At 36.6% G+C, this 23,753-nt stretch overlaps 1 protein-coding gene and 1 long non-coding RNA gene across 7 annotated transcripts in view; both read right to left on the reverse strand.

The window, feature by feature from the left end:
- Positions 1-259: 259 nt before the first annotated feature.
- LOC127512114 (uncharacterized) overlaps positions 260-23,753 on the reverse strand; it is a 127,778-nt gene continuing 104,284 nt past the window's right edge. For 4 of the 6 annotated variants that reach the window (XM_051892738.1, XM_051892736.1, XM_051892735.1 and 1 more), the window contains one exon: positions 260-720. In XM_051892738.1, coding sequence (XP_051748698.1) covers positions 540-720 — 181 coding nt within the window. In that variant the 3' untranslated portion in view covers positions 260-539. The other 2 variants (XM_051892740.1, XM_051892739.1) reach the window with 1 other exon arrangement.
- Positions 1,892-8,999, reverse strand: LOC127512148 (uncharacterized). The gene is made up of 3 exons (XR_007930140.1): positions 8,857-8,999; positions 8,704-8,805; positions 1,892-8,601 (listed from the first exon to the last, which is right to left on the reverse strand). It is a non-coding gene; the product is annotated as an uncharacterized LOC127512148 (long non-coding RNA).

The raw sequence follows: 23,753 nt of genomic DNA on the forward strand, positions 1-23,753 counted from the left end.
ATGAACCAACAAAAAGCCCCTTCTCACCCTTTGAAGTTTTTGAGACATAAATTACCACCATGAATCTGGAAAATTAAAGCAGAATAAACAGACTTTAAAGGTGCAGTAAGTGATGTTAGCCATTTGGTCTTCTCTCTATCCTCCAAAGGCAAAAACAAACACTCAAAATGATTCACAGCAAGAGAGTGTTTCTGATTGGTCAACACCTGTAATTCACTTAAAATAGGAAATAATGACAGAATATTGTTTTTTTAAAGGATGTTTTTTGAAGTGGAAAGTTTTTAATTCTCTCCATGGACTATAAATCTGAAATATCAAAGCGAACAGCCTTTAAGCCCACGACATTAATCTTGATTAAAAAAATTCGCCTTCTGTGAAAATTACAGAAGGTGCTTTAAAAAAAAAAGTTAATAAATAAGGGCTCCTCATCAAGGAACGCATGTAGCGAATGATGTGCCTCTAAACGAGTTAAACCACAGGACCAGAAGAGAAGAGGCTTAAGGTTGGTTGGAAAATGTCACTTCCTGCTAACAAAGTGTTCAGAGGAACCAGAAGCATTTCCTGCGGCTCTTCTTGACCGTCTGGAGGGCCTGTGGAGAGTCCTGCTGGCGCGGAGGAGGAAAGACCAGCTGAGGAGAGCTCTGCTCCGATTCCTGCTGCTCTGGAACCTTCCATGCTCGCGTCACCTGACCCTCCTGAAGCCGGAAGTCATGCTCCACGCTGAAAGAGAAGGATGTTTACAGCTATTATTGTGGGAAAAAATGCATCATAAAAGGATGTTCTTTGAGAATGCATTGAAATACACTCTTAAAGGGGTCATGAATTGTGAAATCAACTTTTTTCTTGAGCTTTTGATATATAAGAGGTCATCGTACTATAAGAATATCCTGTAAGCTTCAGAACTGAAAACTTCATTAGTTCAATAAAAGCTTTTATTGACGCCAGGCCCAGTGAACAACTTGCCCCAGAATGTGCCTATCTATAGATAGGTGAAATCAACGCCTACTTCATCATTGCAACATTAGCCCCGCCCACTGGCGTGTTAGTGAGATGAAGGAGGAGAGAAGAGCGATACTAAAAATAACATTACCTTTCAAAGAATCCTAATGCTAGGAATATGGTTATTTATTTTCAACAATGTGAATGTCTCAGTTGAGCTTCATTTATTTGTATTCTGTACATTTCACTGTGGATTCTTTGGTAAATCAATCGCATTTCAGCACAGGCTTTGCAAACAGACTTTTACTATATGGACTCGACAGCAATGCAACAACATGTAAGTAACTGTGTTGATTCTAATGCCTGATCTGATATGTAATAATTCATGTACAGTCAGATGTTCTTTGTTTATGTGTCAGTAAATCAAACCAGCGACTTAACTTCACATTGTTTCTCTTAGTAGGATGAAAATAGTCTGTTATTTAAACTGAGATTAAATTAGATGTAGAATACAATCACTTTACAATCGCTGGAGCTGTCAATCAAACTGCGCGAGTTTTGGACTCGCACCAAAATTCCAGTTTTATTCAGTTAATCTCTTAGTTACATCACGTTTGCACTGTTAGTTAAGATGAAAGCATTCGTTAGTGTGCAGAAATTGAGTTGCAATCATGAGATCACTGCTTTCATGCACTCAACAACATGTCTGTGATTGACTACAATTTTCATCACTGCAACCTTTCATGCCACCATCTAAATATAATGCCAAAGATCTAAATGTAATGCTATAATCAACACTTCACACGATTAGTTAATCTTGAGAGCTGTAATAGTAAAAATGTGCTAAAAGTTTTCGAGAGAGTAATACTTAGCTATTTAATATGCAAAGATGTCAGCCAATCACAGCAGTGGGCGTTTACACTGAAGTCTCACAGCAGACACGCCCCTTAAAACAGAGCGTTCAAATCAGAGGGCTAAAATCAGGGTAGGAAAAATGCCTTTTATTGCTAAATTATGACAATTTTTGATGTAAAACGCATACTAACATCATAAGTGCACCCCAGGAAACATTATAAAATAATAAAACAACGCACCGCATTTTCTTTGCAAAAAACAAACTCTCATATGTAGCTTTGAAAAAAAGTCCACCTCTTCGGACAAGACATATAGTAAACAGTTGCAAAATCACTTAAGATAAAGTTATGTCCGTTTCTGTCAGAGTTACAGCAGCACACAAAACACTGTTGTGTTTACATGCTACTCGCAAAATCCTGTCATTGCCACTGTAGCATTTTTTCTTTAGCCTTAGAATGGGCAGAATTATGAGGTTGATGATGCTTCTTTTTGCCAGTGACTGAAACTACCACAGGTTCATCCATTTCATCATACTCCTCATCAGTTAAAAATCTCTTTAAACAGGATAAAAACTTGCATCCTGACGATTGAAAGCCGGCTCATACGCATGCTGTCATTCATCTTGAAATCATATGATTCGATTTGCTTCTGTGAACTTAAAGGCTTTTGCTGACAAAGGGAAGTGGCGTTTAGCGGTTTCTGTTAACGACCCTGGTATTTCTGAATGGGCTGAGGCTGGGATTTAGCAAGTTTGAAGCGAAAGTATTTGATGAACGTATACTATGTGCGGAAAGCATTCGCTCAATAATAGTATCTCATTTTTGACAAAGGTGGCGTTTAGTGGCTTTTGCATCTGAAGACTTCAACTGTTCACTTTCAAACATTCAAACACTCAAGCTTTTAACATCTCAAATCCACCAGCTTCTATTTTGGTGGAATATTGGTGAAATTATGTAAAGGTTAATGATGTGAATGTGAATGTAAGTATAGTATATAAAACATTGATGATCTCTGAAAAATGTTTCAGAAGTTTGCTTTCATTATATGTAAAAGTAGAGCTTTGAGATTCTTTAAAATATCTCATTTGGTGTCACAAAGAAACAACACAAGGGTGAGTAAATGATCACAGAATTGTCTTTTCCTTTAGAAAAGCAGGGGAAAAAAGCCAGAAGACATCAAAATAGCTATAGCCTGCGGAAAAATAAAGGCGCATATAAATGCATATGAATGTTTGGCGTTGACATTTTGTCAGCAGCACAGAGCTGACAGCTGGGATTGTTGCTGATGATGCACTGGCCCAGATAGCTGGCAAACGCTGATGTGGACATGAAGCAGCTTTCCCAGAGTACGGATGGAGTGCCACTGAACAACACGGCCATAACTCTTCATGCTAAATGTGACTAATGAGATCATTGTTCCTCTTATATATATTTATATGCACTCAATTTATTGCAGAGAGAGAGAGAGAGAATTACCTTCATCGAGTGGTACCTTAGTTCCCATGTCAAGGCACTCACACACTTCGCCTACGAAATCCCCCAGAGAACGCCGATGTCAGACAGACAGGGAACACTATGTGCTTTCCGTAACAATAGCACTTATAAACCTCTTCAAAAAATCCCTCTTCCAACCTCTTACCTTGCAGTCAGTCTCTCTGCATCGGCTTAAAGACCAAAGGCCTCACGTAGATGTTGTTTTCACACAAAACAGTCTTCGCACACACGTCAGGATTTATAAGAAACAAATGTGACTCGAGAATGTTTGTGCACTTTTGTCACTGGTGTTGGCGGTTTAACAGCTCAAGTGACAAACTACTGAACTGAAGATAATCACTAGTCAAAAAATGCTAAAAGATTCATACTGGAATCAATTATAATTGAAAAACAATCCTTAAGAATCCTAATAGGAATTTTCTTGTAGAAGAAAAGAACAGCACATTGTCACGATGCTGTCGAACTAGAAGAAAAATGAAGTTTCGAACCTTTCGGTTCAAAAACATTAAACTTGAAAGTATTTAAATACATACACCTGAGTAGGCATGGAAATCAAACAAGACAGCAATTAAAATGCATTCTTATTTTGAAATACAGTGTGTTCCCATTGTTGAGCCCAATGTGTCTTAATCAGTTAATTACTGTATTGTTTGTTGTCCACACCAACTCAGGTGTATGTATTTAAAGATTTTCAAGTTTTCAAGTAATGTTTTTTAATAACCTGACAAAGACCAAAAAGGTTGAAATGTTGTTTGTCTACTATTAAAATATAATTTGAGAGTATTGTGACAATGTGCGATTCTTTTGTTCTTTTCTGAAGGCCTTCTTAGATGATTTTGGTCATCCACACTTAGAAAAAAGGCTCAATAGGTTCTATTCTTGACTCAGTTTTAAAGAACCTTTATCTTAACTAATTGCATAATACTTTCATGTTTAATGAGTTATTTCATTTTTTTTCTAATGATAAAGTATGTTTACGAGCTGATCTTTTATCCTTCTGAATAGGATAAAATGTTCCTGTAGGGCATGGAAGGAATTGAATGTAGCAAAACATTATTCCAATACAATACAGGCAGAGTTATGATAAAGATACACAATATTTAAAATAATATTTTTCCCCCAGTTCTTAACATGCTCTTATTGGAGTGTCTATTTACACTAAGTGTAAACAGCCTGCCTTGTTGGCAAAGGCTATTTACACTAACTCCGCCCACCAATGTCTGTTTTGGCCACACAAGATTAAAAAACCTGCACACCACTCAACGTCTGTAGTGGTGAAGGCCGTAGAGCAGTGGTCGGCAATAGGCGACCCGCCAGCAATAATATCTGGCCCGCGCCCGCAGCCAAATTATTTTGATAGCGGCTTGTTCTGAAATAGATTTTAGTCTCATGGTGCTGTCTAATATTATCACCGTGTATACACCAGACGCGCCGCAACAGCTAAAAGCTGTCTACACTGAAAGCGACAAACCGACCGTTGCAAAGCACTTGGACTATGTCAGAAATAGAACGGGGAATCCGTTTGCCGTCGGCAATGTGTTGTACCGCACTGCACCGCATCCATTGTAGACAATATCATAATAATGGGTTCTATTATCTTTTGTAGCGTCGCGTCGCATCGCTCACGTCCGGTGTCGGTGTTATATTATTTGAAAACAGCGAAAACTTTGTTGCAGATAAATCACACCGGCTTTGCACTCACAAAACAGGTAGGATGAACGCATAGTTGTCTTTCCATTCTTCTTTGTATGCCCTATTTTCGCGGACAACTTTCCTCTTTTAGAGTGTTTGATAGTGCCATTTCCACTCACCAGCTAGCTTAAATGTTAACATCACTCTGCACACGACTTAATAGCGTAACTCCAGCATGCAAACAATTTGAAAAAATGCAGTTTAGTGCGTGAGGATGCCAAGGAATAATTCTGAGTGTAAAAGTAGGCTACGTCAATGATTAATACAAAAAGTTAGGATCCATTGTGTAACAAGCAAATTAAAATGTTACACATTTATTATTCACAATATGGAAAGAGGAAATAAAACAGTTCGTTAAGAGCATGACTCAAACATGCCATTAATGGGCTTATTCAAGTCATTTTTATCCATTCTGCATCTCCGACATGTGTGTTTTAGCAAGGCGGTCTGTGTTGCAAGTTGGTGAATGAAGATACTTGCCAGGTTATGTGTCACTACTGCTTTATTAATTTATCCAGTGTAAAACCCGGACAGCGCCATACAAATGTGGCTTTTTGTTAATGACTGCTACTACAGGATTTAACACAGAGCTCAATACCAGTTACAAAAGACACTGTTACAGTCTGTCACAGGCAATTCTAGTTGCATTTTTCAATTAATTTCTTAAATTATCCTTTGACTATGTTCTGGCCCGCCATCTAGTGGCAAATTTATTTTGGCCCGATGCCAAACTTAATTGCTGACCCCTGCAGTAGAGAGTATGGCGTGGGGAAGTAACTTTTGATGTGATCGACCCAAGTCCGAATCTGCCTTTTGCCGAACTCGCTCTTCTCCCTTTTCCCATCACATATCAGATCGGAAAGGCATTTATTTTCAATAAAAATTAAGAAAATATTTGAAAAGTGGAAATAAAGTGCCTAACGAGTGTTTAATAATAAATTTTTTATCGGGTAGAGTTAGGGGAAGGTGTAGGGAGGGCTTTATTGTGCCAATAAGGCGACATCCATTTAATAATTTTAATAAATATAATAATTTACACTCTGTTATTATTGCATCCTGTTATTGTACAACAACACTGAGGTGCAAATAGTATCTGCCACTATTTATAAGTACAGCATCTAACAACTATTTGCACTTATTGCAAAGAACTGCTACTTTTATAGCGTAAATACTAGAATATATCGCTATTTTCACTTAGAGTAAATAGCATACTGCTAAGAAAATGCTGCTATTGTCACTCAGTGTAAATAGAATATATTGCTATTTTGATTGGTTCCAAATTCTGATAAAAATTCCAACTGTCCTGTACACATTCCTTCAGGATTTTCTTGGTTAGGAATACTTCAAAAAGCACCTTTCACTAAATTCATCTGTAATATTCAGGCAATTCTACAGTTGCCACTAATGAAATAAACTGCATGAGTTTGCTTTCATGCACAGAAAGCAATTTCATTTCACCATGGGAATGAATTTTTCCTCAATTTTTAAGTGAAAGGTGACTTGGGTAGCACTCAGAACCGCAATCACATAACCAGACAGAGCTAGAGAATGACAGAAACGAAGGGATAGATAGATAGATAGATAGATAGATAGATAGATAGATAGATAGAGAGATAGATAAACAGAGAGATAGATGGATGGATGGATAGATGGATGATACTGCTGAACATGGCAGAAGGTTGGTAGTTGCACTTTTTATATTTAGCAACATTTTTTTTTTCAACCAAAAATTCCAAATTACCACTGTTTTCTGCTTTCATTTTAAAGCTTCAGCTTGAGCCTCATGTGATGTTTCTTTAGCACTCATGAATAGAAAACATAAAACAGCCATCAGACTGCTTAAAACTCGTTGATTAGTACCTGTTGTGATTACTGATAGACTTTTAGACTGATTTAAACACCTGTAATTCCCCACTGTATGCATGAGTGCAAAAAGCACATCTGTGATTGGTTACAATACTGCAAAAAACACTGAAGTAGATCTAATCAGCAAAAGCTGTAATCATGATTATGTATTTGATTAATTGTACAGCCCTAACTTGTGCTGCTTTTTGTTTCAGTGAGACCAGTTTGAATTTAAGGAGATTTTTATAGAATGTGCAGTTTATTTTTCTTAATTGTGGTATGCAAATAGTTTTGTCTGTCATATGCAAATAAACAGTACTTTATTTTCTATTAATTAATCAGCTAGTTACTTAATTTCATAATGAGAAATTGGGTTCTGAAGCACTGTATATATAAATGTGCAAATATGCCACAGAGAATCCAGTTATTTCAGTTTCTTTCACAGTTGCATAATGAATTATCAGTGTTTTAAAACAAGACCCCAGAAAGTAGCAAAAACTGCAAACCACTGAATACTGATATCAATACATTTCATCCATATGCATATATTCTGCTGTTTCTGCATGCACAAACTTTTGATATGCATGGAAAACAAAGTGAAGTTTTATGCATGAGGCTCAGGTCCAGAGAATCAAACTCTCCGTATTTCCACCGACTAACACTTCCAGCATTTTCTCCTACCAGATAAATCATTTCAGGAAAAAAAAAAGACCTGCTGAGAAGGAGAGTAGCGCTCTGTCCCTCCCAGCAGTCCTAATTACCTCGCTTCTGGTCCTGAGAATGGATGGACTAGTGTCTGAACTCGATATTACTTCTTCTACCCCTTTCCCTCACTAACGTCTTTCATTCACACCGTCTCGCCTGAATATGACGCTCTTCTAAGTGCCGCGCCTGATTCAGAACCTCTATTTTAGGGTTTTTAAGAAGAGTGTGTCTTTTTCAGCTATACAACAAATTATGTGCCTCTGTGTGGGTTGGAGTCGCACCCAAGGGGAGGATGGTTCTAATATGGGTGGGCTGAATTTGGTAAAGAAGTATTAACGAGATTTGTCCTAATTTAGAGCATCATAAGCATCAGTGGGAGAAGCTCAGAGCTCCTCTGGGAATAAAGCATCTCTATAACCGGAATCCATGGAATAGAAGCCTGTAAAGACATTAGCAGTCTTGAAGGGCGTTAAATAACTTGCCTGCATATTTATGAGCTGGTGGTGTCATACAGGGGTGATTGACATCTAAATACCCTGGCACAGACATTACAAGTGCATTTAGTATTATGTCGCCATCATGACAGCCTAACAAATATAGACATCATGTGTCAAAAATGACTTGTGTAGTGTACATCAAATGCAGTCAAAGATCGCAAACGTCAAAAATAAACCTAAAACGAAATAAAAACCATGAGGATGTTCAGAATAGCACAGTTGCACGCTGTAAAAAGTGCAATTGTTACCTTAAAAGGATAGTTCACCTAAAAAATGAAAATTCTGTCATTATTTACTCACCCTCATGTCGTTCCAAACCTGTAAGACTTTCATTCATCTTTGGAACACAAATAAAGATCTTTTTGATGAAATCTGAGAGCTTTCTGTCCCTTCAAAAAGTTCATAAAGAGGTCGTAAAACTATATGAAATGAACAGTTTAGTCAAAATTTTCTAAAGAGACTCGAATGCTTTATATGATAGAAAGATTTAATTTAGGCTTTTATTCACACATAAACATTGATCAGCGAACATAAACAGAAGCTCAAACGAACCTGCATGACGTGTGAGAACAAACCTCATTGGTTCTTGCGGAAGCTCAAACGTGCTGCATAACACAAGAATGAACCTCATCGGTTCTTGCGGAAGCTCAAACGTACTGCGTAACACGAGAATTAACCTCATCGGTTCTTGCGGAAGCTCAAACGTGCTGCGTAACACAAGAATAAACCTCATCGGTTCTTACGGAAGCTCAAACGTGCTGCGTAACATGAGAACGAACCTCATTGGTTTTTACGGAAGCTCAAACGTGCTGCGTAACACGAGAACGAACCTCATTGGTTCTTACGGAAGCTCAAACGTGCTGCGTAACACGAGAACGAACCTCATTGGTTCTTGCAGAAGCTCAAACGTGCTGCATAACACAAGAATGAACCTCATCGGTTCTTGCGAAAGCTCAAACGTGCTGCGTAACACAAGAATTAACCTCATCGGTTCTTGCGGAAGCTCAAACGTGCTGCGTAACACAAGAATGAACCTCATCGGTTCTTGCGGAAGCTCAAACGTGCTGCGTAACATGAGAATTAACCTCATCGGTTCTTGCGGAAGCTCAAACGTGCTGCGTAACACAAGAACAAACCTCATCGGTTCTTACGGAAGCTCAAACGTGCTGCGTAACACGAGAACGAACCTCATTGGTTCTTGCGGAAGCTCAAACGTGCTGCGTAACATGAGAACGAACCTCATCGGTTCTTGCGAAAGCTCAAACGTGCTGCGTAACACAAGAATAAACCTCATCGGTTCTTACGGAAGCTCAAACGTGCTGCGTAACACGAGAACGAACCTCATCGGTTCTTACGGAAGCTCAAACGTGCTGCGTAACACGAGAACGAACCTCATCGGTTCTTACGGAAGCTCAAACGTGCTGCGTAACACGAGAACGAACCTCATTGGTTCTTGCTGAAGCTCAAACGTGCTGCATAACACGAGAACGAACCTCATTGGTTCTTGCAGAAGCTCAAACGTGCTGCGTAACACGAGAACGAACCTCATTGGTTCTTACGGAAGCTCAAACGTGCTGCGTAACACGAGAACGAACCTCATTGGTTCTTGCTGAAGCTCAAACGTGCTGCATAACATGAGAACGAACCTCATTTTATTATTTTTCATCTTCACTTTTGAAGCCTCAAAGTGGTAGTTGCATAGCTGTCAACAGAGGGACAGAAAGGTCTCAAATTTCATCAAAAAGATCTTCATTTTTGTTGATGAACGAAAATCTCACATTAATGACAGAATTTTCATTTTTGCGTGAACTATCCCTTTAAAGAGATATTTGTACCGATTGAATCCATAAACATTAGTTTTGAAGTATAAGTTAATGTATTTAGGCTGATTTGGTGATGTTAAATAATACATACATTTTCATAAAACATACTTTTTCTGTATGCATATGGACACTTAAACTACTAAATGCTATGTATATTTTTAACAGTTTTTTTTTTTTTTTTTAATCAAACTTTGATTGGACTTTTTAATTGCAGTATAAATGCAAATAACTTTATTTTTCAATGTACTTCATTTGACAAAAATGCAACAATAATGTTTGATACTTTATTGTATTGCATACTTTTCCCACATACTATTAGTAAACAGAAGGCAGTATCCACCTTATTTTTAAATATAAAAGCGGGCGCGGCTGTGGGCATTTGTAACTTTAATATGCAAGGCTTCCAGCATAATTCGGTTCAATTCAATTATTCTACCTGTCCCAAAAGTCTGTTATGCTGCTTAATAGTGCAAACTAGTTTTTGCTGTATTTTAGTTTATTATCATAATCACAAACACAATGATTTGTAGCACAAACTTTTTACCGTTTATTGCACTTTGTTATTCTTCAAGTTGTTTCCCTATAGCGTCTAATGCATCAGATGTCTCACACATTCACAGAATATAGCTTACTTCCGTATTTGCAAAATAAGGGGATACTACATAGTGTGCAGTATGCAACTTATAATATTCCATTCTGAACACGGCCAATGAGACAATCTAAAAGTAAGTAAAGTAAGAAGTGTAAACGGAGAGTTACAAATAACGACAGGATACGATTTCTGAGAGGATGAGCAGATAATAAAAGACTTTCTTGGAGCCTGATGGAGTGTAGATTTGATTCCGCTGCACTGGGCGGGAAGCTTGGCAGAGTTGGCTGATGTCTTGAAGATGGAATGTGGATCACGACGTGAGACTGGAAAGGGTGGAGTGAGACTGTCAGACTGTGAGAGAGATTGGACATTGTAATTATGGTTTAGGAAGACACCTCTGCAAGGACAACCAATAACTCAGCTGTGTCGTTGGCGTCATTGAGAATAACAATGCACAATGATTGTGCTTTACAATTTAAGGCGCAAAGGTGGCCACAATGTTTGTTTTATTTTATTCAGTCATCTCTAGAATTTCAGAAGAGATGTCAATAGTATCTTCATATTCTGATCTCAATAGGATTTCATTTCTTAAACATTTTTCATCAAATTATTCTAAAACAAACCAAATAAATAAACTGCTATCCACATCCACTTTATATCTCAGTTGTCAACAACCATCTCAGAACATACATTACTCATTTAACTTTAGCTCACACACGATAGAATAGGAAAGATGTGTGCGCAGGGGCTTTGCAGGACTGTGATCCAGCTCTGTATCTGTATGTCTGATACCAGGTGGAGCCGAATTACTGATATCACCACTGAGCGTTTGTGCAAGTCCTGCTAAATCCCATGTAAACAAGTCGCTGTATGTGCAGATACAATATGTGTTGAAAAGATATTGGAAATGTAATATGAATTTCAAAACAGCCACTAAATAGTATGCATAAGGATAACAGATGTGATTTTTGAATGACTTACATGTATAATGATTTGCATACAATGTGCTTATATCAGCATCTGGTGGATTAAACATTCACTGTATGTTCTACATTATGACAACATTCCTTCCTGTATAGTTCTTTATAATCTCATGTTATTGAATGTGTGGTTTCAAATAAATGCTGTTCTTTCGAACTTTCTCCTGATCAAAGAAAAATGTAGCACAGTTTCCACAAAATATGAAGCAACACAACTGTTTTCTATGGAAGCTTGTTTCCGCCACTGAATAAAAAATAAAAAAGGTAATTGCGAGTTATAAAGGCAGAATTGTGAGAATTGTTAGTTGTTAAGTCCGAATTGTGAGATATAAACTCAAAATTGCAAGCTATAAAGTCCGAATTGTGGGATATAAAGTCTGAATTGCGAGATATAAACTCACAATTGCAAGTTATAAAGTCCGAATTGCGAGATAAAAACTCACAATTGCAAGTTATAAAGTCCGAATTGCGGGATATAAAGTCCGAATTGTGAGATATAAACTTGCAATTGCGAGTTATTAAATCCGAATTGCGAGATAAAAACTCACAATTGCAAGTTCTAAAGTCCGAATTGCAGGATATAAAGTCTGAATTGCGAGATATAAACTCACAATTGCAAGTTATAAATCCCGAATTGCGATATAAAAACTCGCAATTGCAAGTTATAAAGTCCGAATTGCGAGATATAAACTCATAATTGCAAGTTATAAATTCCGAATTGCGAGATAAAAACTCGCAATTGCAAGTTATAAAGTCCGAATTGCGAGATTTGAACTCACAATTGCGTGTTATTAAATCTGAATTGCGAGATAAAAACTCGCAATTGCCAGTTATAAAGTCCGAATTGCGGGATATAAAGTCCGAATTGCGAGATATAAACTTGCAATTGCGAGTTATAAAGTCCGAATTGCGGGATATAAAGTCCGAATTGCAAGATAAAAACCTCACAATTGCAAGTTATAAAGTCCGAATTGCAAGTTATAAAGTCAGAATTGCGAGATATAAACTCACAATTGCAAGTTATAAATTCCGAATTGCGAGATAAAAACTCGCAACTGCAAGTTATAAAGTCCGAATTGCGAGATTTGAACTCACAATTGCGTGTTATTAAATCTGAATTGCGAGATAAAAACTCGCAATTGCAAGTTATAAAGTCAGAATTGCGGGATATAAAGTCAGAATTGCGAGATAAAAACCTCACAATTGCAAGTTATAAAGTCCGAATTGCGGGATATAAAGTCCGAATTGCGAGATAAAAACCTCACAATTGCAAGTTATAAAGTCCGAATTGCGGGATATAAAGTCAGAATTGCGAGATAAAAACCTCACAATTGCAAGTTATAAAGTCCGAATTGCGGGATATAAAGTCAGAATTGCGAGATAAAAACCTCACAATTGCAAGTTATAAAGTCCGAATTGCGGGATATAAAGTCAGAATTGCGAGATAAAAACCTCACAATTGCAAGTTATAAAGTCCGAATTGCGGGATATAAAGTCAGAATTGCGAGATAAAAACCTCACAATTGCAAGTTATAAAGTCCGAATTGCGGGATATAAAGTCAGAATTGCGAGATATAAACTTGCAATTGCGAGTTATTAAATCCGAATTGCAAGATGAAAACTTGCAATTACGAGTTATAAAGTCAGAATTGCGAGATTATAACTTGCAATTGCGAGTTTTTATCTCGCAATTCTGACTTTATAACTTGCAATTGCGAGTTTTTAAGTCAAAATTACGAGATAAAAACTCGCATTTGCATGTTATAAAGTGAATTGCGAGATAAAAACTCGCAAATGGAAGTTATAAAGTCCGAATTGCGAGATAAAAACTCAAAATTGCATGTTATTAAATCTGAATTGCGAGATAAAAACTCGCAATTGCAAGTTATAAAGTCCGAATTGCGAGATAAAAACTCACAATTGCAAGTTATGAAGTCCGAATTGTGGGATATAAACTTGCAATTGCATGTTATAAAGTGAACTGCGAGATAAAAACTTGCAAATGGAAGTTATAAAGTCCGAATTGTGAGATAAAAACTCCCTATTGCAAGTTATAAAGTTCGAATTGCGATAGATAAACTTGCAATTTCAAGTTATAAAGTCCGAATTACGAGATAAAAACTCGCAATTGCAAGTTATAAAGTCCGATTTGCGAGATAAAATCTCCCTATTGCAAGTTATAAAGTCCAAATTGAGAGATATAAACTCGAAGTCTGAATTGAAAAACTCACAATTCGCTATTGTTTTATTACATGGCGGAAACAAGCTTCTATAGTTTTCAACATTGATAATAAATGTTTCTTGAGCAGCAAATCAGCATATTAGAATGATGTAATATTATTAATATTAGCATATTAGTAATGATGCTGAAAATTTAGCTTCACCATCACAGGAATAAATTACATTTTAAGATATTTTCAAACAGAAAACAGTTCTGTTAAATTATAATAATATTGTTGTTTCTATTATATTTTCGATCAAATAAATGCAGTCTTGGTGAGCAGAAGAGTTCTTTCAAAAACAAAACACTTTTGACTGGTAGTGTATAGTACTGTACGCAGTATGAACATTTTCTGTGCATGGACTTCATAGATGACCTACTGTACATTGTGCAATCTACGCAGAACACTGTATGCCAGCATGACTTGATTAAACTTGACCTTCCGTTCCCAGTTTGACAAATTATTTATCATGAGTTAAGCAATTCATACATAAAATTAAAACTGCAAAATAACTGCTTGTATTAAATATAAGCAGTATACAGTGTAGTACTGCATTCTGAACAAAGACTGTGCGTATTTGGTTTCTTGGTTTCATGAATGCCTTATTTACATGTGTGAGTTACAACCACAACGTCTGATTAGCGGTAATCTCTCATGCTAATCTGCAAGTGAACGTTCACATTTATCTGCAGATTTATGACTGTATTTACAACACAGCTTGAATTCAGAACAAGTGCCTGGCAGACAAGATTTACACTGTTTTCTGCTGATACCGTGATTCGCTCAGGCAAACTACAGCCTGTTTGATCAGCCCGACTGTGCAGCTTGAGCGATTCCAATGACGCTAAAGTAATGCAAGCAACGCCTCCTGTTTAACCACTCAAATGCATCCTCAGAGGGTTCTAGTAGAGTCATGTCCATTTTGCATCGGTGGCGGTCACGTTGGCCGCTTATCTGGCCTTTCGGAGCGGATTTGTAAACTCCACAATCAGGCCGGAGAGCTGTTTATCAAGACAAACTCTGCCGCTTTGAAATGGAAATCTGCAAATCTGTTCACGTCACTCTTATCTGATGGAAAGGAGCATTCATTTGCACTTGAAAGGGCTTTTTGATTTCAAGGTTGTAAACAGTGTGTATGAGTATGTGTGTATGTGAGGTGTGCGTGTGTCCCGGCTGAGTAAAGGCGAAGCCTTAGAGCACGAAAATGCCAAGTGTACCCATGGGGACGCCCCTGCCCACACTAAAACAAGCCCTTGGAGGAAGAACCTTTCTTTTAGATGTATCTTTATTTATCGGCACACAACTGAGGCCAGTGGAATCATTTCTGCAACTTACAGTACAGTGCAGTAGTGGGTTCACAAAACCAAAACAAGTCTAATTATCCATCGTTAAAGGTATGTAAAGTATGTAATTTTTCTATTGTAGAAAACACTTATTCCATCTTAATTGGAAGCCATTCTTGTGCCATTCTTGTGTTGAATTTCTCCCCAAAAAGTGTAAACACTAGGACTATCTATGTTAAATGTAAATATATTATCACACATCTCTATAAATAAAGTTTATATTATATCTAACTTTATCCACATTAAGTACACTCATGTAAAGCAAACAAATCTCAGCTGCCAGATTTTTTTTAAATTTCATCACAAAATCTGACTATATTATCACCCAGCTCTTTGTATAAAGTTGTATATATAAGTATGTCCACATTTACTCGCATACTTGCATACACTCTAAAAAAAATGCTGGGTTAAAAACAACCCAAGTTGGTTTGAAAATGGACAAACTCAACGACTGGGTTGTTTTAACCCAGCAAATGGGTTGTTTTAACACAGCGGTTGTATATTAATGTTCATATTAATGTTATATATTGCCGTACTCTCTCAGCAATTGCTATGTTATGCTAATGTTATCAAAGCATTGTGTTACTAATTAGCCATTGCTGGATTAGCTAGTTATAGCTAGCTAAATTTACACTACTAAAAATATAAGTTGAGATTACATGATAATTTTAAGTTAAATGTATGAGTTAACTTACTAAAAAAATTCAAGTTAAGAGCAATTAAAATGTATGAGTGCAAAATTGAAATCTGCCACTTCTGCTTACTTAAATTTTACATTTCTTAACTTAATTTTTTTTTTTTGATGTAACTGATTACCTCAATTTTTTTGAGTTTTGCCAACTTATTCGGGTTTACAGTGTAGTTGTCAACACTGGATCATCCTCAAGTTGATCCAAAACTGTATTATTTTCATTCTTCTGCGAAACAAAAAAGAGATATTAAGCAGAATGTTTTCATCAAGTAGTCTTGAATCTCATTAGCAGGTACGCTTATAAAGAAATATATTAAAAAGGATAAATCACCATCCACCATTGTGAGTTAAAGATAATAATTAATTAAATAATAAAAAATTAAAATTAAAATAAATAATTTTAAAACAAAAACTCAAAATAAAACCCTTAAAATTTTGAAATATTAACTTTAACATCTCAGGGGGTGAATATTTTAGGTCAAAGTTATTTGGCTGACAAAAACGTTTGGGAATCCCTGTGCTAAACAAAAGATTAGATATTTGCTGAACATCTCATTTTGTGTTTCACAGAAAAAAGAATATAATATGGGTTTGTAATGGCATGTGACAATTTTCAATTTTGGTTAAATTATTCCTTTAAAAGATTTGTTCAAAAACAAGAAGACATTCATAATCAAAACATCCCAAGTACAGCAGTACATGTTCTCGACCACACCATGGGTAACTACCATGAGGGCATTTAGTGGATCGCCTCTTCCGATCACCCATCCAGATCTTTAACTGCATTGTTGTGGAAAATGAGTGGCTACAAAAGCTGCACAACAGCACATTAAAGTGCAAGTGTGCATTCTCTTTAATTCATGAATGCTCTTTGCTGTAAGGATGGTCCCTGCGCGCTAACAACACTTTGATCACCGTCCATATCATACGAGCAGTTTATATGATCTCTCTTATGTGAGAAGCTTTGTGCTGAGCGCCGTGAAACTCTGTGAGGTTTAATGAGATATGTATGAAATACGGGAGAACATGTCGTCCCTGCTCGGGTAATGGCTTATAGTGTTATTGCTCACCTTCATGTTTTTATAATGACTGAAGCTCTAAGCACTCAGAGACTACGAGCCCTTGAGAATATTTGGGAAGGTAAATCCTGTGCATGGAAAGGCAGCAGAGATTCTGTCTGAGTACAGATGGGGAAAAGTGAAAAACAATCAAAATCAACATCATATTGCATGCATAGAAAGTCACAAATATGTCTCTTTAGTGATTTGTGATTCTGTGATCTCTCTTCACGCTGAGGTTATTTCACTCTGAATCTTCCTCTTAGAGTCATACAAAACTTTGTTATTTTAAATATTCTTTGTCTCTCTAGTCAGCGACAGATGACATAAAGAGGCAGAGTTCAGCATGCAGCGCTGCTCTGCACACATGCAGCTGTCACAGTGCACTTCATTTCTCTCTCATCCAAACGCTCTCTGTTCCAGAGGAATCAGAATAAAGCAGCCCAAAACACCAACGTTACTGTACACTGACAAACAGATGCCATTTTAATGCTTAAGTTGCCAGTCAAGCAAGATTTGAACCTCTTGCATTAGAAATATTCCTCTGAGCTAAAAAATAATGGGGTTAAAAACAACCCAAGTTGGGTTGAAAATGGACAAACCCATGTGATTGGGTTGTTTTGACCCAGCTGTTGGGTTAAATGTTTTTTATGTTTATATGTTAATGAATAATAATTAAACAATAAACATTTATTAAATTGCTTATTAATAAATGTTCACCTTTTGATTATTATTGTTGCCTCTAGTAATTATGTATCTGATTTCTAATTTCCAACCTATTTTGGGTTCATTTTAAGCCAGACATATAGTCATTTTTTAACAATAGTTGGGTTAAATAAAACTGCCCGGGGGTGTGTTTCCCGTACAGCGACATAAATAACATTTGTATATATTCAAAATAAAAGATATACATTGTACTTAATGTCAGCTTGCTTATTTTTCTCAAGATAACAATTTATTAAGTCCACATGTTATAAAAACAAGAAACTATGCTTCTAACAACAGCTTGAGAGCTGTCGTTCCAACCACACAAGTTTGCGATGCAGTTTGTTAATGTTCGTTTGAACTATGGTTTTGGGAAACACCAAATCATTGAACTATGTTAGTAACGACGGAACTTGCTATGTTAGTTGGCTAACGATGCTTTTGGGAACCGCACCCCAGCACATTGTTCAAACATTTAACCCAACTGCTGGGTTAAAACAACCCAATTGCAGGGTTTGTCCATTTTCAAACCAACTTGGGTTGTTTTTAAACCAGCATTTGTTAGAGGGAAGTGTTTCAGATATTTCAGTATCAATATGTATTGAAAAAACATATGTATACATATTTGTATATATAATAAACCAAGTGCAATGTAGTGTTGTCAAAAATATCGTTTTTTTTTATACATATCGATTCCAATATTCATTTTCCGCAGAATAGATACACGATACCAGCTACTCTTTCTCTCTCTCTCATCTCTCCAACAGCGAGTTGACACACAAACCCGCCTGCCCTCACTCACTGATTTCATCTGCTCCAGATGAATATTGTTGGTGTTACAGGTGTGGGATTGTGCGTTTTGCACATAATTTTACTCGTTCCCACAGATTTTGTCACCCAAAGTGCGCACACATAAAACCGTCTCTCAGTTCTAAATTGAGTTCTTTTTCGCTGCTTATTGCGCTTAAACAGTCAAATACACACAAAATAATGTCAAAATGCCAGTTTTGGCGAGTATTCGAGTAAACGCAGTCAGTTATGTTTTAAGTGAACGTCAAAACAACATCATAACAGTTGAGAAAGAAAATGCATGTGTAACAGTATAATGTATCCGCGCGTCAGGTCTTAAAGTGACAGCAGCCTAATATAACTGCTGCCAAATTATGAGATAATATTAAAAATATCTATATGGCAGTTTTCCCTATGGTATCAGTGTCAAAATTGTGGCCAGTGAAAATGCTGAGTGGCTAGTAATAAAAAAAGGTAATGTCAAGCCCTGCATATACAGTGTTCCAAATTATTATGCAAATGATATATTAGGAGAATTTCACTACAATAAACATTTCAGATTTTAGTTTTTCAGAGAAAGTGTTTGTTTGTTTTATTTCTCCATATCTTTTTAGATAACTGTATCAATCGCAGATAAAACAGTTTGCCAGGTCTACTTAGGTAAATGGAAACCCTGCTTAGAGGTTGTTCCACATTATTAGGCAAGTCACAGTTCTCATGCAATATGGGGAGGAAGAAAGATCTTTCTGAAGATGAAAAGCATGAAATGGTGCAATGTTATGTAAAAGGCATGAAAACAACTAATATTGTGTGAAAAGTGAATGTAAATTATCAAACTATCATAAGATTTGTGACTTAGAGAACTTTTAAGGAAAATTTCTGTCAAAAAAATTAATTGTCTAAAAGGACAGCTATATAAAAAAAGCCAGTGTTGAGCTGCAAACAGGTATTTGAAGCTGCTGGTGTCTCTGGAGTCTCAAGAAGCTCTCCATGCAGGCTGGCAGTTGTGTGTAAAGATGCATTTCAGCCACCTCTAACCAAACCTCACAAAGAGAAACATTTACAGTGGGTGTAGAAATAAATGAAGACTCATTTTTAAATAGTTTTATTCACTGACGAATGCCGTACTACAATGGATGGTCTAGATGGATGGATTTCTGGATGGTTGGCGAGTGGCCACCACGTTCCAACAAGACTGCGACGTCAGCAGGGAGCTGGTGGGTGATGATTTGGGCTGGAATATTGGGAAGTGAGATGGAAGGTCCCTTTAGGGTCTCTGAGGGTGTCAAAATGACTTCTGCAAGATATGTGGAGTTTATAACTGGCCATTTTCAGCTTTGGTATAAAAAAGAAGGATAGTGCCTTCTGAAATACAATGCACTACGCACTATCCCATGCTGCAACACCACAGCAATAAAACTGTTTGAAAATGTATTTCTACCCACTGTGAATGTTTCTCTTTGTGAGGTTTGGTTAGGGGTGGCTAAAATGCAATTTTATACATAACTGCCAGTCTGCATGGAGAGGTTCTCAAGACTCTAAAGACACCAGGAGCTTCAAATACCTGCTGCTCAACAGTGGCTTTTTTTTTTTTTTTTTTTTTTACAGCTGTCCTTTTAATACAATTAACTTGTTTGACAGAAACTTTAAGCCTTTATCTGACGAGTTCTCCTGTGCTCTAAATCACTCACAAATCTTATGATAGTTCCATAATCTCCATTCACTTTTCACACATTAGTTGTTTTCATGCCTTTTGCATAACATTGCACCATTTCATGCTTTTCATCTTCAGAAAGATCTTTCTTCCTCCCCATATCGCATGAGAACTGTGACTTGCTTAATAATGTGGAACAACATCTTTAAGTAGGGTTTCCGTTTACCTAAGTAGACTTGGCAAACTGATTGATACCAGTTATCTAAAAAGATAGGAGAAATAAAACAAACAAACACTTTCTTTGAAAAACTAAAATATGTTTATTGTACAGAAATCCTACTGATACGTCACTTGCATAATACTTTTGAACACTGTGTATGTATATATATATATATATATATATATATATACACACACACACACGCACACACGTCTCATTTACATAATAAATTCTTTATATATTTATATAAATATTATATATAAATTGTATAATTGCATCTCCAGGATTCTCTAGCAATGCCAAAAATCTGGACTCAAAAGGAGTCCCTTTCCCTCTCTGAGTCGCAGCACACTGAAAGATTTCCGCACATCACTGCTGAGCACAAACTCTCTTTACAATTATATTTACTAGCGTGTGCAATCTGAGGTTTGCAATGGCGTAAGCAAAACATCAGAAGTTACAGTCAGTTGAACTGTCAGCACTCGAGAGTTTACTGAAACTGATGATAGCATAATAATAGTCACAAAAATAAATCTCGTTAAAAGAATGACAGCAGTCTCTGTCAAATGTTACAAAACACACTGAATAAGTAATAAGTCCTGATGATTATTTCACAGGAAAAGAAATGAGCAGTTCTACTCAATAATATCTAGTTTACTTGCCGCTAAGTACCTAAAAACAAAACTCTGAAAAGCTTTGAGATCACAACTAATTTGTCAACTTTGGCAAACCCAGTGATTACTGACTTTGTGAATTTAACAAGTGCTTGCCAGTTTTGATTGCAAAATGCATTAGAAGATCATTGGCAGTCTATGCTTGTGTCTCATGCATCTGAGACTATGGCCAGTTTGACAGTCACTTTCTATGCACTGATTGTGAATCTAAAAGCTCCTACTTACATGAAATTACCACTCCATCAGTCCTATTTCACCTGTGGATTCATGTTCACATGCAATACTGTGACCTTAATAAAAACATGTCAACAGCATACTTTTGCTGCATCAAAACTAACCGCACGCTGATTAAACGCTCTCCTGCACATCGGTTGTGATTGAACAGAGAGTGAGCGTGACTATAGGATAGCCAGCATCTCAATACTCACTATCACACCGATGTCAATTTCACGCACACTACCTGAACATTACAGAATGCCACAGTGCTTTTCTATCATAGCAGATTGAGCCAGGAAATGAGACACTTGTTTCACAGACATGCCTCGTGTTTGCGGAGCAGGTTAATGCGTTCTGCCTTGACAGACCTCCACACAGGTTTATTTAAATATGGCTTTTCCAATACAATCACACAGGGTTTTCCCCGGGCTGAGAGTAATGAAGTCTCAGCTCTTGTGTTTATGCTGGTCATCTTGTTACTAGGAGCTGAATGAATTGTGGAGGTCCTCTGCTCAAAGCGACCGCAGTATTTTATTGTCGGTGGACGTTTATGCATGTTTAAGCATTCTGAAATAAATCTAAATTAGCTGAACAAGCTGCTAAAAGGGTGGGTTCATGTGGAGGAAAACAATGCTGAAGGGCTCTTTTTTTTTTTGCACAAATGATCATAATCTGATGAAATTCTCACCCTAAAGGCTGAAAAAAAAATTCTTAAAGCAAAGAAATAATCTCTTAAAGGCCTTCAGTTAGATGGGGCAATCTGTGAAGATATGAATTATATATCACCTCAAAATATGATTAGATTTTGTGAAAAGAAAAACATTTTTAAACAAAATTTGCATTATGAGTTTATATTCATGATAATTTATCACATCTCAATTGACTCCCTACAACTACAACGTGAAAAATAATTATATTCTCATTACTGCAATGCAAAAGAGGATATTTTTCACATTACAATAATGAATATTCTCGTTTTGACTTCTCAAACCGGCTCAAGGACAAACACTGCAGATATTGTTTGTTGAACATCATCAATATCATCAAGACTCTCTCTCTCTCTCTCTCTATATATATATATGTATATATATAATTATCTCTCGCCAAGTGCCAACACGGCATTGGCGAGTATATGAAATGGTGTCAATCGCCAGTTAGCCAGTAAAAAGCCGTGCTAACCCCACTTCTAAATTACAAGTGTGAAACGTTCCTTTACCCGGGGTTAAAAGCAGTGTTTACAATGATGATAACCTGGGGTTAAGTGCAGTGTGAAAAGCCCCATAGTCAGTTATGTTTTATAACGTAAACAGTTGAGAAATAAAACACATGTGTAACAGTGTATTGGATCCGTGCATTAGCTCTTAAAGTGACAGCAGCCTAATATTCCTGCTGCTGTCTGTGTTCTTAAAGTTAACCAAAAAACAAAAGACAAAAGAACAATCACTCATTACTCTTGACTAAATAACTTCTCTAACTTTAATAAGGATTAATCTATGTTTCATGGCTGGTAAAAAATATTTTTGGCCTGTAAATATGTTACTTTTAGGCCAATATTTTTAATTTGAAAAAAAAAAAAAAAAAAAAGCTCATGGGAAAAAAGCATAGATTGACTACAACATTATTAGTAATATTCCATTTTTTTCTCTCTTGTTTTTTGCATGTGTTCATAATTTCATTGTGTATATGTATATATATATATATACACACACATATACCTGAAGGTTTGAGTCTTGGTTTGGAGTTATTCTACTAAGTGAGTTATTGTTCATAATAAAGTTTCAGTGATCACAAGCAGACAAACAGGACGTGCACACAGCAGCATCTGTGTGAGCAGATGTTTGTCTATCACAGTCGAACATCTTGCTTTTTTTATCAGATTTTTTAATTTGTAACTGAGTAGCTATAACTTTGTATGTGTGCTCATAATTCATCAGCCCAAGGAAACTCTTCAGTCCAGCTCAAATGTTTGGTTTCCACAAACCACCATAATATAGTGTAATTTAACTCTCACCTAAATTATGCTTCATATTCCACTTGATACTTGATTTTCAACTAGTTTTGATTCAGGACACAGGTATCAAATGGCAACAATCAAGCACTATAATATCATACAGCCAACAGTACAACAACGAGACATGCTGTATATAAAAGGTCTGCTTATGTTATTTAGTAGAAATATTGTAAAAGATGTCAGTAGTGATCAAAAAAGTGAACAGATGAAGTGAATTCAAAGACAGAATGAGATTTTGCTGGTTATACTGTGAAGGACTGAGGTTGTAAGTATGAGGAGTTTCCTATTAGCCAATAAAACCACAAGAAATAAATCCCCTGGGTCAAATCCTTCATTCTTCCCATAGAATTTCCTCCCTTCAGTCTCAATACTGCAATTAAATGGTCAATAGGTCACAAAATGCTCCCAATTAACCAGAATGAGTTTCCATGTAATGTCGGAAACTCACTTCATATGAATGTGTAAAACAGGTCTATAGGTAAAAGTGTACATTACTTGTCAAATGTTTGGAATAATTAAGATTTTTTTATGTTTTTGAAAGAATTCTCTTATGCTCACCAAGACTTGGGCCCTATATTAACGATCTAAGCACATAGTCTGAAGCTCATGGCGCAGGTGCACTTAGGGCGTGTCCGAATCCTCTTTTGCTAGTTTAACAACAGAAAAAACCTGGCGCATGGTCCAAAAGGGTTGTACCTAGTCTCTTAATGAGTCATGGGTGTGTTTTGGGCATAACGTGCAATAAACCA

The sequence above is a fragment of the Ctenopharyngodon idella genome, chromosome 5 (assembly GCF_019924925.1).
Source record: "Ctenopharyngodon idella isolate HZGC_01 chromosome 5, HZGC01, whole genome shotgun sequence".
NCBI lineage: Eukaryota > Metazoa > Chordata > Actinopteri > Cypriniformes > Xenocyprididae > Ctenopharyngodon > Ctenopharyngodon idella.